The 14,501-nt window shown below is 38.1% G+C and overlaps 1 protein-coding gene across 1 annotated transcript in view; it reads left to right on the top strand.

The window, feature by feature from the left end:
* LOC131434460 (tachykinin-like peptides receptor 86C) overlaps positions 1-13,258 on the top strand; it is a 186,027-nt gene extending 172,769 nt beyond the window's left edge. The window contains exon 9 of the mRNA XM_058601186.1: positions 11,925-13,258. Coding sequence (XP_058457169.1) covers positions 11,925-12,340 — 416 coding nt within the window. The 3' untranslated portion in view covers positions 12,341-13,258. The remainder of the gene's footprint in view (positions 1-11,924) is intronic.
* Positions 13,259-14,501: the final 1,243 nt, after the last annotated feature.

The following is a 14,501-nucleotide window of genomic DNA, read 5'->3' as shown; positions in this document are numbered from 1 at the left end:
AATCGACATTAAAATTCTGTATGCGGCTATTTTTATAGCCGTTAGGACCGCCCATTAGTGAAAAGGCTACAAACGAAAACAGGTAGAAACAAGCCTCTCAACAAAAAGTGAAGCCTTCTTTGTTTTTGCGAAAAATGTGGGGAATGCTTGCATAATTCATACAATTGATCAACTAATTGATATTCGGAAGTGTTAAGGAACATGTCAGTTGTTTTCGTATTCACGACATCCAGTTATGTCTCTGACATTACCCACCCGCCTTTTTTCATACGGAATGGGAACAGCAAACGAAGAAAAACGAGAGCTGCAAATGAAGTTTCGTTTTGAAGGAGAATTAACGGAAACAATTCATTTAAGGTAAGTATTGTCACTTTATTTGTTTGTTTAATTTTATATTTTTTAAATGTTAATTCATTTGCTGATACATTCTCATGCGTAATTTCGACAAAAATAAAAACAATTAGAGCAGATTGGATTGGAGTGTCAGTAGTTCAAACATTTCGATATCATTTCAAGATAACTGAAGTAATAATCGTGTGTACCGCTTCAGACATAGAAGTCTATATAGAAAAGCAGGGCGAAGCGAATAGAATATGAAATTCGCCGAAGTTCCATTAACGATGGCATTAAAATCAATGAAGCAAGCAGTTGGTAGGATGACAACTTACTAATGCAATTCACAGCACGGATGAACGTTGGAACTGACGGCATGACCTGCCACTCGTATACCAAAACTGTCACCCTTATTCTGAATAACGACGTATTGATTTTTCGATCGAATCCAAACTACCTTTGATTTTTCTAGCGTTATTGGGAATACAAATGAAATACGATAGAAAAATCATAACGTCGTTATTCAGAATAAGGGTGTGTATCGTAAATTTAACTACCCCTCAGTAACTGGTAATGTCAAAACGAAATCGCTTAAAAATTTATTGAAACTGGCAACAAATACCCCGAAAATTATTTATTCCGAATAGCAGTAACCTTAGTTACCAAAGTTTGTTAAATTGAACAATATAAACAGTTGAAAAGAAATCAAAATGTGATTTGTGTGAATCGGAAAAAATATGAAACGTTTGAATATTTTTATAAAAGTAATTGCGAACAGTTTGTGACGTGTAGACCTTAATTGAGGAACTGAAAATTACGACCTAGATACATTTCGTGCGGAAATACTAGTGACCTTGGACGGTAAAAGGAGAGATAAGCGAGCCTAAATATCGAGTTTTTTAGGAGATTTGTCGATCTGAAACAACCGCTGAAAGATATACCAGGCACGTTTCGGGAAACATTACCATCTAACGTCACACTGAATGGATCACACGTGGATCGCAGAAAATTTAACACCGGCTTTTAAAAAATTCCTCGACTGTCCCTGATTCAATTTTTTGTGCAAAATGTGAATGTTTTTACATTTTTACATGTGAAAGGAATAAATAAACATAAAAATGTAAATACATTTACATGTCGCATGGATTACCAGCTATACTACCAGCTATCACCCCAACGCGATCTGGAATAACTCCGGTGTTTTTGGACCGCTGCGGTTCCGTATGAGTCAGCATGGACTAGAAGAAAATCTGTTTTTTTTACACTGGACGCATCGAAATTGATCAACGGTATCAAGAGTTATGATTTTTTGAAAAAAAAATCCGTTGAAAATCCCTACCCGAGCGTTTGGGTGTTAATATTATATTATTGAAAAAAAAATTGGTAAAATGTCATCATGTCAGACGAGGCACATTTCACGTTAAATGGATGCGATAATAAGCAAAATTGTCGGAAGCAACTGAAAACGCTGAATTAATTGAGGAACAGCCTCTATATGACCAAAAAGATACAGTTTGGTGTGGTATTTGTGCAGATATGGTGATTGATCCCTATTTTTTCCAAGACGATGATGAAGCTACGAAAAACTGTTAATGACGACCGTTTTCGAGGCATGATAAATGCTTTTGGGCTACCCATTGTTCGTGAAAACGGTTTGAATGGCTACTGGTTTCAACAGAACGGTGCAACATGCCATACAACAACATGACTAACAATCGATTTGATACGACCATTGTTCCCCGAACGAATCATATTGAAAAAGATGGGTGGGTAATGTCACAGACATAACTGGAGGACGTGAATACGAATAAAACTGACATGTTTCTTTCTCACTTCCGGATAAAGATAATCATTCGTATTAGATTGTGTATATTTTGCAACTTTCATTGCTTCGCTTCCAGAATATTAACTATGAATCTATACTACAGTACGACTAATTGACGGCAAACATATTCTACCATACAATTAAATAGCACGGAACAAATACAGTTTTGTAGATTCAGATGCTCAATAGAAATAAACTTCTTCAAATTCTTTTGGAAATACTTTAGTGGTTCTAAAAAACCGCTTTGCGTAATTTGTCCAATGATTAGAACTGTTAAAATTCAAGACATTTGGGGCACGCTCCGAATTCAGCTGCAAATCTAGAACTCAGGTCATAAATCTAGTTCTAGGAGTAAGGAGAACTGAAGTTATTTTTAGAATTTTCTGAATTGCGTTATAGAACTAAATCCTAAACTTAAATTCCAAGTCTTAATAAAGCAATTGAATTCAGTTCCAGCATCTAGTTCCACAAATCTTGTTCACAATTCACTGCTCCAACATGTAGGTTCTGAATTCTGGAAATGAATGCTGAAACTGAATTGATTAATTGAATTCTGAAACTTTGTTTAGGAATTAAACTCTGGTTTTGAATTCATTTTTTGAATGAAGGTTCGATGTTCAGACCTTACTATATATTTAGTTCCAGAATCTAAAATTCATTGCCTGAATTTTGTTTATTAATTCTGATGATAAAATCCTAAAACATATCTCTGGATTGATTCGAATCCCTGAATAAGGATCTAAATTTGAAACCAGTTTCAAAATCCAGAAATTGGATTCATAGTTAAAATTCTGAACCAGTGATCTGGAACTAAATTTTGAAATAGAAGTATGAAACTAAATTTGGAATTTAAAATTAACTTCAGAATTCAAGTGGACCAGAATCTAGGTTTACCACCTCATTATTACTGATGTTGGTGAAAGAATTTCAGCACGATATTCAGTTCCGTCTAACTTACTAGAAAAAAATAACAATCCTCGGTCAAGGTTTATCTATTACACTCGGCCAGTAGAACATCGGAACTGATATGTGTCTGACTGCCTCAAAACCGTCGTCCTGGTGCGAGAAAGGCAAGCAAACGTGGTGAGTTTTCCTCATTGTTTCCAAAAGTTTGAGAAAACATAGTTTTTGAATTATTTACGGTTATTTTACACTGTTGAAAATTTATTCACAAATTCCTGATTATATTTCTGATAGCATGGAGGAAAAATTATGTTGTTGCATTAAGTATAACAAGAGATATTCACGATTAAAAACTTATCACTCTCCCAAAGGGTAAAATTTGAAAAGCCCCATAGTAAAGTAAGTCGTATTCACGACAAAACGGTGTTTTTAACTGGTTCCCGAGATCACCCGATTTTATGCCAACCAGACTGAAATCGCCGCCATATAGACCCGTACATTGGCACATTTCGTGGATGTGGACATTTGCGCCATTTTCATTTACAAAAAGAAGCCATTTTTATTCTCATATAAATATTCTCATATAATTATAATCGAAATGAATGTTTTTTCATATATATTGTTCAGAAACAACTGTTTCCACTAGAGATGGGCAACACAGTTAATTTCAAAGAACCGCTCAGTGATGCAGAGTTCAATTAAAAGAACTAGTTCTCGAGAGCCGTCCATTCGTTCCTTTCATAGTTAGTTTGCTTGTTGAAAGATTAACCGAGATACCGTTCTCGAAAAAGGTTGAGCGAGCAGAAAAAAAAGGTCCACGACTTTCAACTGAGGAACTACCGTTCTAAAAAAGAACTATTGGTCATTCATTCTTTCGAAAGATCTAGTTCTGTTGAACCGTTTGCGAACGAATTGCCCATCTCTAGTTTCCATCCTGTATATTAAGCAAAGCTTCAAATTGTCACGGATTTTAAAGTCTGCAGGGAGAATCAGTCGAATTTTGAAACTAATTTTTCCGCTTTTGTTGTTTACTCGTTCTCAACTTTTGCAAGCGGAGCTGAGAGTAACATTTATTTTAGGTCATTTGTACAAAATATGTTCCTCAACTGATGAACCGATGAATGTTTATTAATTAGTTCACTGATTTATTAACGCATACAATCTAGAATTCAAGCTAGAACTAACTCCCTCAAAATAAACTGTCTTAAGCTTTGAAGTTAAAATTTGTTACAAATTCTTGGATTTTGCGTCGCGTCGTAAATCAAAGTTGAAAATCTATAACCTAGGTAAATATTCAATGAGCATCCGTAGCGAACTCTCGATTGAGTTTTCAAAAGGCCGTAAGAACAAGTGACAGTTTATAAAGAGTGTTTACTTTCTATTTTATTAATTACCAAGCGGTTTTCACGTTTATCACTCACCTCTGTATGAAATGATACCCGAAACCTTGAACTTTCAAACAGAATTGTAAAATCCAAGAAAAATTTTTAATCACGTCACAAGAGAAAGTGAACAAAGAGAAGCCATCACTTACTCACACGGCCATTTGAAAAATCAACCGAGAATTACCAGTCAAAAATATCAATCACATGGAAAACCAACAAATGAATTTCTCGCTTGTTTTATTCCAACTCATCGCAGCAGGCCAGATAATGATTGCTCGAAAGAAAAGTGAAAAGTTCAAGCACCTACCCAGTAAATCCGAACATCGGACGCATCGTGCAAGAAAGCTTTTGATTGCGTTTCGAGCTTGCATAGTGTATCGGTAGAACAAAAGAGTGAAGATATACCAAAGCAGAGAGCGGATGTCTGATTACTCAGGTGATGAGATATATCGGGGTTGGATTTCCAACCTCGAACATAGGGTCAGAGTTTTTCTGGCCCTAAGAGGCGAATGACCTAAAGGTTAAAGCCTCTATGATCGAAACAAAAGAATGTTTAACACTCTTTCACACCCTATCGGGAAGATGTCGGCTCGAAAATGCCTTGTTTGATATTCCTTCGCTCTGTTTCTCTAGCGATGCATAATGTAAACATAAAGCTTTTTTTTATGTCGACGCGGTTGTTGCAAATGGTGCAGAATTGTCCGATGACGGGCCGATTGAAGCGCTACGATCGGCCCTATATCGTGCTCAATCGGTCCGATAATCGGACCGATGATCGGACTTATGCGGGTCTACAAATTTCACTGGGTACTGGTCTACCTCTCTGATGATGACTGAACGATGATGATTCCGAGAAGCTCTGTATCTTGTTAACACAAGCCTACTTCGTTGCCGCACTTGGGAATCAGGAAAACGGAAACTTTTCGCTGTGTTATTCGAAACGATGGTAATTCAAGCCGAAAGCTCCTGCCGGAAAAGAAAAACCTGACCCCGGTCGGTCTGTCCTGTCTTCTTGATTTGTGCCAGCAAAACGAAAAAGATTACCCCAATTAGTCGTTTTTTGATGGTACCATACCAAGTCATTAGACAGTCAATTCCGAAGGCGACCGAATTTTCTTTGTACGTTCATTAGGACAAACAATGTAATGGGATTTGGATTTTCTGGGAACTATCTACAACTTTTCATGCCGGTACACGAACTCGTGCATAATCAAGTGGCGTTACGCATTTAATTGGACTAACCTAATCATCGGAATTAGTTTTTCGAGGTCTTGAGGGAGGATGATTGTGTGGTAAGAGATTCTATTTACGTTAAAAATTGCAAATTTTGGAAATCATCACTCTCTATTTGTTTATTCAATATCTTATTTAATTCTTATGGTTTAATCAAATATTGAGTTATTTCAACTCAGGTTGAAAGATTGAAACCTTCTGGCTATTGTGCTGAAGTGCAATGTCTTTTCTGATGCTTCAGACGTCGATGACTTTACGTTTCGTCTTCTGCTCCTAGGTGCAAGTACAAGTTGAATTGCCGTTGCCACTAAGCAGTTCCATTTAATATGGAATATTTAGACAAAGCATCTAGTATTGGTAAATTGATTACATGTTGTGTTCATCACACAGTTTATATTGCTTATCCAGATTGAGCTTGTTTTTCGACAAACGGATTCAATTATGTTAATTGAGATGTCTGTTGAAGTAAGGTGCTCCCAAAAAAATCTACGGAAGATGAAATCATATTGCATACTTTGCAGACATGACATGTTGCGACAAATTCACAGACCGTTTCAATTCCCTACGCAACGATGTACCGAAAATTGAGTCGAATAAAGTTCAGTGCTGCAATGTCTCTTCGAAGAATAACAACTCCTATGAGTATTTCAGATTTCAGTCTCTACAAAACTGGAAGCTTGCGTATCCTCAGTGACAGAAACGTAATTTATGTTGAGTGTCATTTTGTTTCTTTGTGGCAAACGACGATAACGGCAAATGCTTCGGACAAAAACCGCAACAGAGTTATTGAAGGGAATTCTGGATAACAGACTCGAAAAGGTGTACCTACTATATGGGATTAGCCTGAAAAGGTAGGAAGGTCTTATGTCTTTTTTGTTTACATTTTCTCTCGTATGGACGCTTGGGGAGGGATTCCAGCTCATGGCCCAAATCAACAACCATTCAATAACTCTAGCACTTTCTATTGAACAGGCGAAAGGTCGTAACTTTTCGCTTCGGAAATGTCTAAATAAATTTGGCCTACAGAAGTATCTTCTATTGTTTTTTTCTGTTGAAAACCGCAAGGTACCAGCTGGGATTATAGGTGAAACAGTTGGAAGGAGTATTTACTGCTACTCTCGACTATAAATGTTGAACTTGTTTCAATCTCATTTCCTAGGCCCATTTTATGTTTATTTTATTCATCGATTTGTCATATTTGCTTTGCAGTAGGACAAATGGATGCAGATCGTAGCAACCGCAGCAAGTTACTAGAAAAGTGAAAATAAAAGTGATGTGCTATATAAGGAAATGGAACTCGGGACACAATCAAAGAATCAGGTTCGAACGGGCTTCGAACTAACGGTTTGTTGGAGGAGGAACTGGTGGGTTATTTCTATCATCGTTCTCGTCATTTGTATACTGATCAGAGAAAAACTTTGTAACACCTCGCACAAAAAAAGAGTTGCTTATTCATTATTCAGCGTTCGTGTAATTGAACTTTCCTTCCTAGCTCTACTCGGTGTTTAACAACCTGCCCAACCGCCTGTAGCAATCGAAGCAAGCTGATGTAGTTGACGTTCCTACTGTCAGTCGAAGCTGGGTTTGCAATGAAATGTCACTTTAGCAACAGAAGATAGCCGCTTTGTTTGGCTGGAACAGAACTCGGGAGCTTGTTATGTGGAAAGTTTTACAGCACGCTAACACGTGACAAATTTTACATCCACCCATAGAACTTTTCAACTAAACTGGATGCTTTTTTTACAGTAGAGGAATCATGACCAACAGCAGTTGAAGTGTTTGCTCCATTGGAAGCTCTCGAACGAGTTTCTTTTTTTAGCTCGTTTCAAGTTGTACACGTGGAGCACAACACTGACTGGAGAGAGTCGATTGTTGAGACCCTACAGGGAGATGGGTGAGGTGACCAACCGTGATGGAACATTTTTTCGTTTGTGAGCAAATCGCCCAGGACGTCTCAATAAATGAGCAGCATTTGAAAGCTACTTTAGAATTGTGGATCAGGTTCAAAGATCAAATGGTTCCGGAGATACGGTTACCTTCCCAAGAATTTTTACATTGTAAAGTTTTTGAAAACTATCCTTTAACTGGATGGCAACAATGATGATTTCAAAGCTACTTAAAAGATCATTTATGGATAGGAACAATCTGAAGAACCTAGACAGATGAAACGATTTAATTTTGTAATAAAAGTTTTTTGAGAAAGAGAACGTTCAAACTTATTAATTTTATGAACTGAATGGATTCATTATAAGATAGCATAGAACATCAATTTTGATCGAGAAATGTTGGACAAGTAACCGTGAACCAACCGGTTCATACTATGATGATAGTACAAGGAAGAAAACAGTGTAATCATAAGATATGAAAATGGATATGGGTAGAGTGATCTGCTACGTCCGAGTATCTGGGACGCTCTCGAGTCCCTTCAAAGCTCGGAGAGAGGTACGGCAAATAGACTCTCTTGTCTCTTGTTTAATATTGCTTTGGAAGGTGTAATTCAAAGAGCGATGATCGACACAAGTGGTACGATCTTCCGAAAGGTCGTACAGCTTATCGGCTTCGCTGACGACGTTAATATTGTGACACGTAACCTTGAGAAGACGATGAAAACATACATCGGACTGAAAGCCGAAGCTAGGCGAACTGGTCATCAATGCGTCAAAAACCAAAGGGTGTAGCCGGGTTTGCATATAAAAACTCACCCTAAACAGAAACAAATGATATACGCTGTTTGAAAGGGTTTATATTCTAGAAGATTTTCGCAAAATTTTAACCCTTTAACTGCCTTATTGGTAGAGTTAGGTGATTTTTATTTTATTTAAATTTTCCCAAATCTCTTTAGCAAAAAGATTGAAAAAAATCAGCAATATTTTAGGAATTATGGGAAACCTTTCTGATTTTTTTTCAGAATTTTTGTATTATATTTCATGTGGTACTACTCTAGATTTTACATCAAAAATAAATCATTTATGAGTACATTACGCTGTATATTTTTTTAGATTTTTAAAAAATGTGGACGGGTATAATATCAGACTTTTAAAAAATAAATCATTCGAAAAACCATGCGTATCCATCAAATTATCATCATCTCATGGAGACGCATGGTATTTAGTTCTAATCGTATCTCATTTGCATTCCTAATAACGCTAGCAAAATCAAAGGTAGCTAAGATTCGATCGAACTGCATTCGATCGAAAAATCAATACGTCGTTATTCAGAATAAGGGCGCATATGTCACATGTCCTTAGAACTAAATACCATGCGTTTCCATCTACAACGTGAGTTCAGGGCTATCTCTAAAGCTATTAACACACGCCCGTACGTCTGTCTCGATTTAGCTAGTAAGGATGTAAGGAAACAGTTCGGTTGAACGCATTAGTGAACATGTTGCCAGCGGACGGTTGTATTTCATAAGGAAGAACCAGTGAAAGAAACATGAATCAGAACTAATGAATTGACAAATATTTAGGTTTTAATATACGGTTCAAAGTTTTTATTTATGAGCTGATGTCATTTTACATTTATTGTATTCAAATCAAATAAATCAACAAATACACTGTAGTCAATTTTAATCTCACATTTTTGCTATGTTCAGTGAAAATTCGAAACCAAGCGATATCTAAAAAACGATCAGTTTTAGGGTAAACTGTTCGTCGACCTCCTGTATCACATGGTATGAACAGTCAAGTTGCCTGAAACTGCTCAACAAGACAGCTAAAGTCAAACGGCTTAAGCTCATAAGGACGGATTAATCAAACTGGGATCGGACTGACAATAAATTCGTCGAAACAAAATGTATGAGAGGGAAAGGCTTTGAAATATAACACCTTCCCACTCGAATAATGGCGCGTGGAGACAACATCGCAGTGGTTGATGAATTCGTGTATTCATTCATTTATGACCGCGGATAAGGACACAAGAAAAGTAATACGTTACCACAAGAAATAAATCAACGGCGTATAAACCATGGTTTTCAACAACTGCTTGGAGATCCACCTATCATACATACAGCTGAAATAGAACAGCTACGATCGGCTGGGCATGTCATCAGGATAACGGACGGCAAACATTTGAAAATGGTTCTTGAATGTGATTCGGCAGACTCGAGAAAAAGAGAAGCATAGCGAGCAAGGTGGAATGGAGGGTGACGCACGCAGTATCCGAGTCTTGAATGGCATTCATTCTTAGTTAATGGTAATGATGCTTTTTTCATATCAATCACACTATAATATGTAATACTGTGGTATTCTTCAAAATATTTTTCTTCGATTCTTAATAGAATAACCGAAATCGGTTTGTTTGACCGTTTACTGATAAAAACTATCAATTGGAAAAGATTTGAGGTCGATTTAGAAAAATTGTTAAGGGTTTTCCCCATTTTCAGTAATGGTATACAATTTTTAACCCACTTTCCCTATGTTTCCGGATCCGGAAGTCGGATCGAAATAATATTCAGGAATTTTTTATGGGACCTCAAGACCTTTCATTTAAATCTAAGTTTGTGAAAATCGGTTCAGCCATTTCTGAGAAAAGTTAGTGCACTTATTTCACAATTTTTTGCACATTTCACCCCATAATACCCGAAGCGGAAGTCGGATCCAAATAATAATCAGGAATTTTGTATGGGACTACAAGACCTTTCATTTTAATCTAAGTTTGTGAAAATCGGTTACCCCATAATTCCGGAAGCGGAAGTCGGATCCAAACAATATTCAGGAATTTTGTATGGGACCACAAGACCATTCATTTGAATCTAAGTTTGTGAAAATCGGTTTAGTCATCTCTGAGAAAAGTTAGTGCACTTATTTTCACAATTTGTTGCGCATTTTACCCCATAATTCCGGAAGCGGAAGTCGGATCCAAATCATATTCAGGAATTTTGTATGGGACCACAAGACCTTTCATTTGGATCTAAGTTTGTGAAAATCGGCCATCTTCGAGAAAAGTTAGTGCAAAAAAACGTTACATACACACACACACACACACACACACACACACACACACACACACACACACACACACACACACACACACACACACAGAGACATTCTGCGTACTCGACGAACTGAGTCGAATGGTATACATTATGATCAAAAAAGAACCGGAATTTTCATTTTAATATTCCCGCGCTTGTCCAATCAGTAAACTTTTATTCTCTCAACGTTGGCAACACTTTTATACACATTCTGTCAAATTTTGACGCATATCGTAAGATTAGTTTTTGTTTGGCGTCTATACAAAGAAGTTGAAAAATTTTCATGACAGAATGTGTATAAAAGTTCCGGTTCTTTTTTGATCATAAGGTATGACACTCGGCCCTCCGGGCCTCGGTTCAAAAGTCGGTTTTCACAGTGATTGCATAACCTTTCTATATGAGAAAGGCAAAAATACGATTTTCCGAAACTGTTCAATTGAGGGGTCCTCTTCAGAAAATAGCAAAACGGAAACATTTTCAGGACCCCAAAAGTAAACTGAAGAACGTGTTTAGAAAACTGTCTTTAGTTGTCGCTCTAATACCTAGAATACGAACGCAATCTTCCGAAACCGAATGGTTCTTTCTAGTCCTACAACAGCTGAAACGATCAAACGGTGTCAAATCAGTTAACATCTATATACATCTCGAATGCAGTCCTACGTCAATCTCGCAGCTATTTCTCTGACATTACCTACTCTAAGCACGGAAAGGTTCCGACAAAAAACACTAACGACACACTAAAAACACTTTTCTTGTGCCGCCACGGAACGGAACCGTATACGAAAGATTTCCTTTTGTATTGTTTGATTTTAACGGTGTACCAGCCAGTGTCAAGAGCGTTCCTCGAAAATTCATCAGTGCATTCCGTGCTAGTATTAGATTGAAACCGAACTGAAAAGAATGTCTTCCCAGAATTTGTTTCTCTGTTTCGTGATGTGTTCCGGATCATGAAATCTAATTAGAATGAAATTTACCAAGCAAATAATCGCTACTCCCCGGTACATTGTAGTACGGCTCCCTGTGCCATCATCGTCTTCAAACTCCGGTTTTATTTTAAACTTTGATGAAACACAGTATCCAGCGGTGATCGGTTGCGTTTCAGTGCACAAATTGAAACAAAAATAAATAACCAATTGATCAAACATCAAACCCACGAGCCCATATTCAGCCCAAATTCATTCCAATCATCATGGAGCCCCCGTGGAATGCTCACCAGGAATAAAAAACAATTAATTTTTTTCTCTTCTTTTTTACCCCCTCTCCCATCCAGATCGGCATCGGTCGTTTTCGGTCCGATGGCGGCCTCAGTACCACAGCGCCGAAGAGTTCCGGATGCGGGTTGGTGCCGATCCGACGCAACTGCGGAACCACCATCTTCATCCGCACCACAATCATCATCATCTGGGAACCGGAGGAGGTGCCGGTGCGGGCTGCCGCTCGGTACTAAGTGTGGTCAACGTGCTGGATAATGGCAATAAAAGCCAGCAGCAGCAACAGCAGCAGTTCGATCCGACGGCAGCACCCGGAATGGTAGCCGACATTACCGAGCTGCAGGCACTGAACTTCATACCTCGCTTATCGTCGAGCTGTTCGCAGGATCTGGCCTCCCAGGCCGGTAGCTGCAGCAACAGCCGACTACGGGGGGAGCACTCATCCAGCAGTCAGGCCAGCCACGAGTACTCCTGACATCCACAGTACGACTAGGCAGAGGGCGGACCATGAGAGTCAGCCGAACCATGGGGTGGTAATTCGATGGGTGCTCTAGGATAAGGATTCAGTAGATAATTTAGAACACATTCCGTTGGTTGTGCATAGTTTCAAGTCAACTGTCAAGGCGAACAAAACAAACAAAAATAAAAACTAAATCGTTTGTCTGTTTATTACTCAGATGAATTGTTTTCCGAGTTTGTTCGGTGGATAGACAAGTCATAAAATTGCTGATAGCTTTCCGGAATTTACATACTTTCGATTGAATAAGGCACCTAGTCCTGGATTTGCTACCAAATGCTATTTAATTCATATTTTAATTATAATTTCAACTAGACTTAATTTCTCTAACAGCAATTTTCATCAATGTCCAATCAGTACGGAAATTTTAACCACGAATAGTTAGGAAAATGAGAAGAAATGTGGTTCTAATATGTGATGTAAACTCGTTCTTCTAAGCACAGTACAAATATGGATAATGCAGCAGCAGCAGCTTTCGTTGAACGAAAGAGAAATGCTTTCTTCGAGTGCTGGAGCAAAGGGTGGCGCCACCGTCGAATAGTTTCCGGTGGTAAATTGAAATATTTGATCAATTTGTTCTGAAACCGAGTTAATTAATTTTAATACTCGAACTTGCTCATACTCTCATTACTTTAGCCTCGATTACGTACGAATTTCCCTCCTAGAATAATTAAAATCGGATATAGTGCATGTACTGCAACGAACTTAAACAGGATCCATGGAAGTCCCGTTCCGAGTTGTGTACAATGGAGATAATGTAGCCGAGTCAAGACTAGGCAGCAGATGTAGCTTGTTGAATTAGCACATGAAAAAACGAAACTTTTTTCTTATAGAAGCTAAGTGAAAAGATATGTCAAAAAGAAAATATGTTCCTTTCGAGAAAATAAACAGTCATTCTCATTCGAAATAGTAAAAAAAAGAACTATTCAACAAAAGAGGCGGGTTGCATTTATGAATGATGTGCATCCAAGGATGCATGGAAACCAACAGCAACGGCGAAACGTAAACAAGCAAATCTAAAAAGTGACATCAGCTGTTGCGTTGTAGGTTGTTCCATTTAACGATAAAAAAAGAAGATTGATCCCTGGTCGGATTATAGTTCGAGAACTGTTCACAATGGCTTCCATATGTTGGTCTGCAGTTATCAGTTTTGCAGACACGAACCTGCCGAGCCCATGGTAAGTGCTATCTTGAACTTATGCAGCAGCTGCTGGCTACATCATCCAGTGTAAGGAGAAACGGAAGAAAATTGCTTTGAACTCTCAGCTATGAAGTTCTTATCAGTTAAGGGTCCTCGAGACGAGCACGTGATGCACATGTTGATAGAATTTATTATAATTCTAACGTACAAAAGTGATAATGAAACATTTAGTGCACCACTAACCACGCACGCATCGCTTTTCATGATTTACCACCAATGAATTGGATCTGTGTACCGTCTACGTCGTCGTCGTCGTCATCGTCGTTGTCGTAACTTCCAAGATTTCCCTATTCAATATAAATTGTATCACCCCACGAACCGGCAGAACAACGATGCGAAGAAATTCGACGTTACTCGAGTCGATTTCCGTTCAACCAACCTTAAAGGAAGATAAATTACATCACCGGTATTTCAAATCACGGTTTTAGATTGAGAGAAATGTACTCTTCCGGTTGTGCGTCTATACGAGATGGATTTGTTCATTCTGTATTATGATTTTTCAACAATATTCTGAACCCTAACGGGAATTTGCGATGAGCGATGGATGAAAATATTGCGTTTAATTTTTGTTCCCGTCAAAATTTAAACTTTCTAACGCTGAAAATGTTTCTTGTCGAAATATTAATTAAAATTTGAGTACATTGTTCAGTTTGGTGGGGTTAAGTTCGATCATTATTACCACCACTCTTCGCTGTCCAATTAATTTTGTAGTCGACCGACAGTCAATTTCTAAACCAAGCAAATGTATCCGGATCGTACCGAACGAACTAAGGGTTTGAGTGCTATTCATTTCATATCACTCCCAGGCACCCCTGGCATCATGGCCCATCATAATACTTCGGCTGCAATCCTATAGCCTATTCCCGGTGCTACTCGAAAAGGTAATAACAAAATTTCAAACCTGTTGGTTGCAGAAAT

The sequence above is a fragment of the Malaya genurostris genome, chromosome 1 (genome assembly GCF_030247185.1).
Source record: "Malaya genurostris strain Urasoe2022 chromosome 1, Malgen_1.1, whole genome shotgun sequence".
Taxonomy (NCBI): Eukaryota; Metazoa; Arthropoda; class Insecta; order Diptera; family Culicidae; genus Malaya; species Malaya genurostris.
Note: the sequence above shows the minus strand (reverse complement) of the source record. Positions and strands in the feature narration are given on the sequence as shown.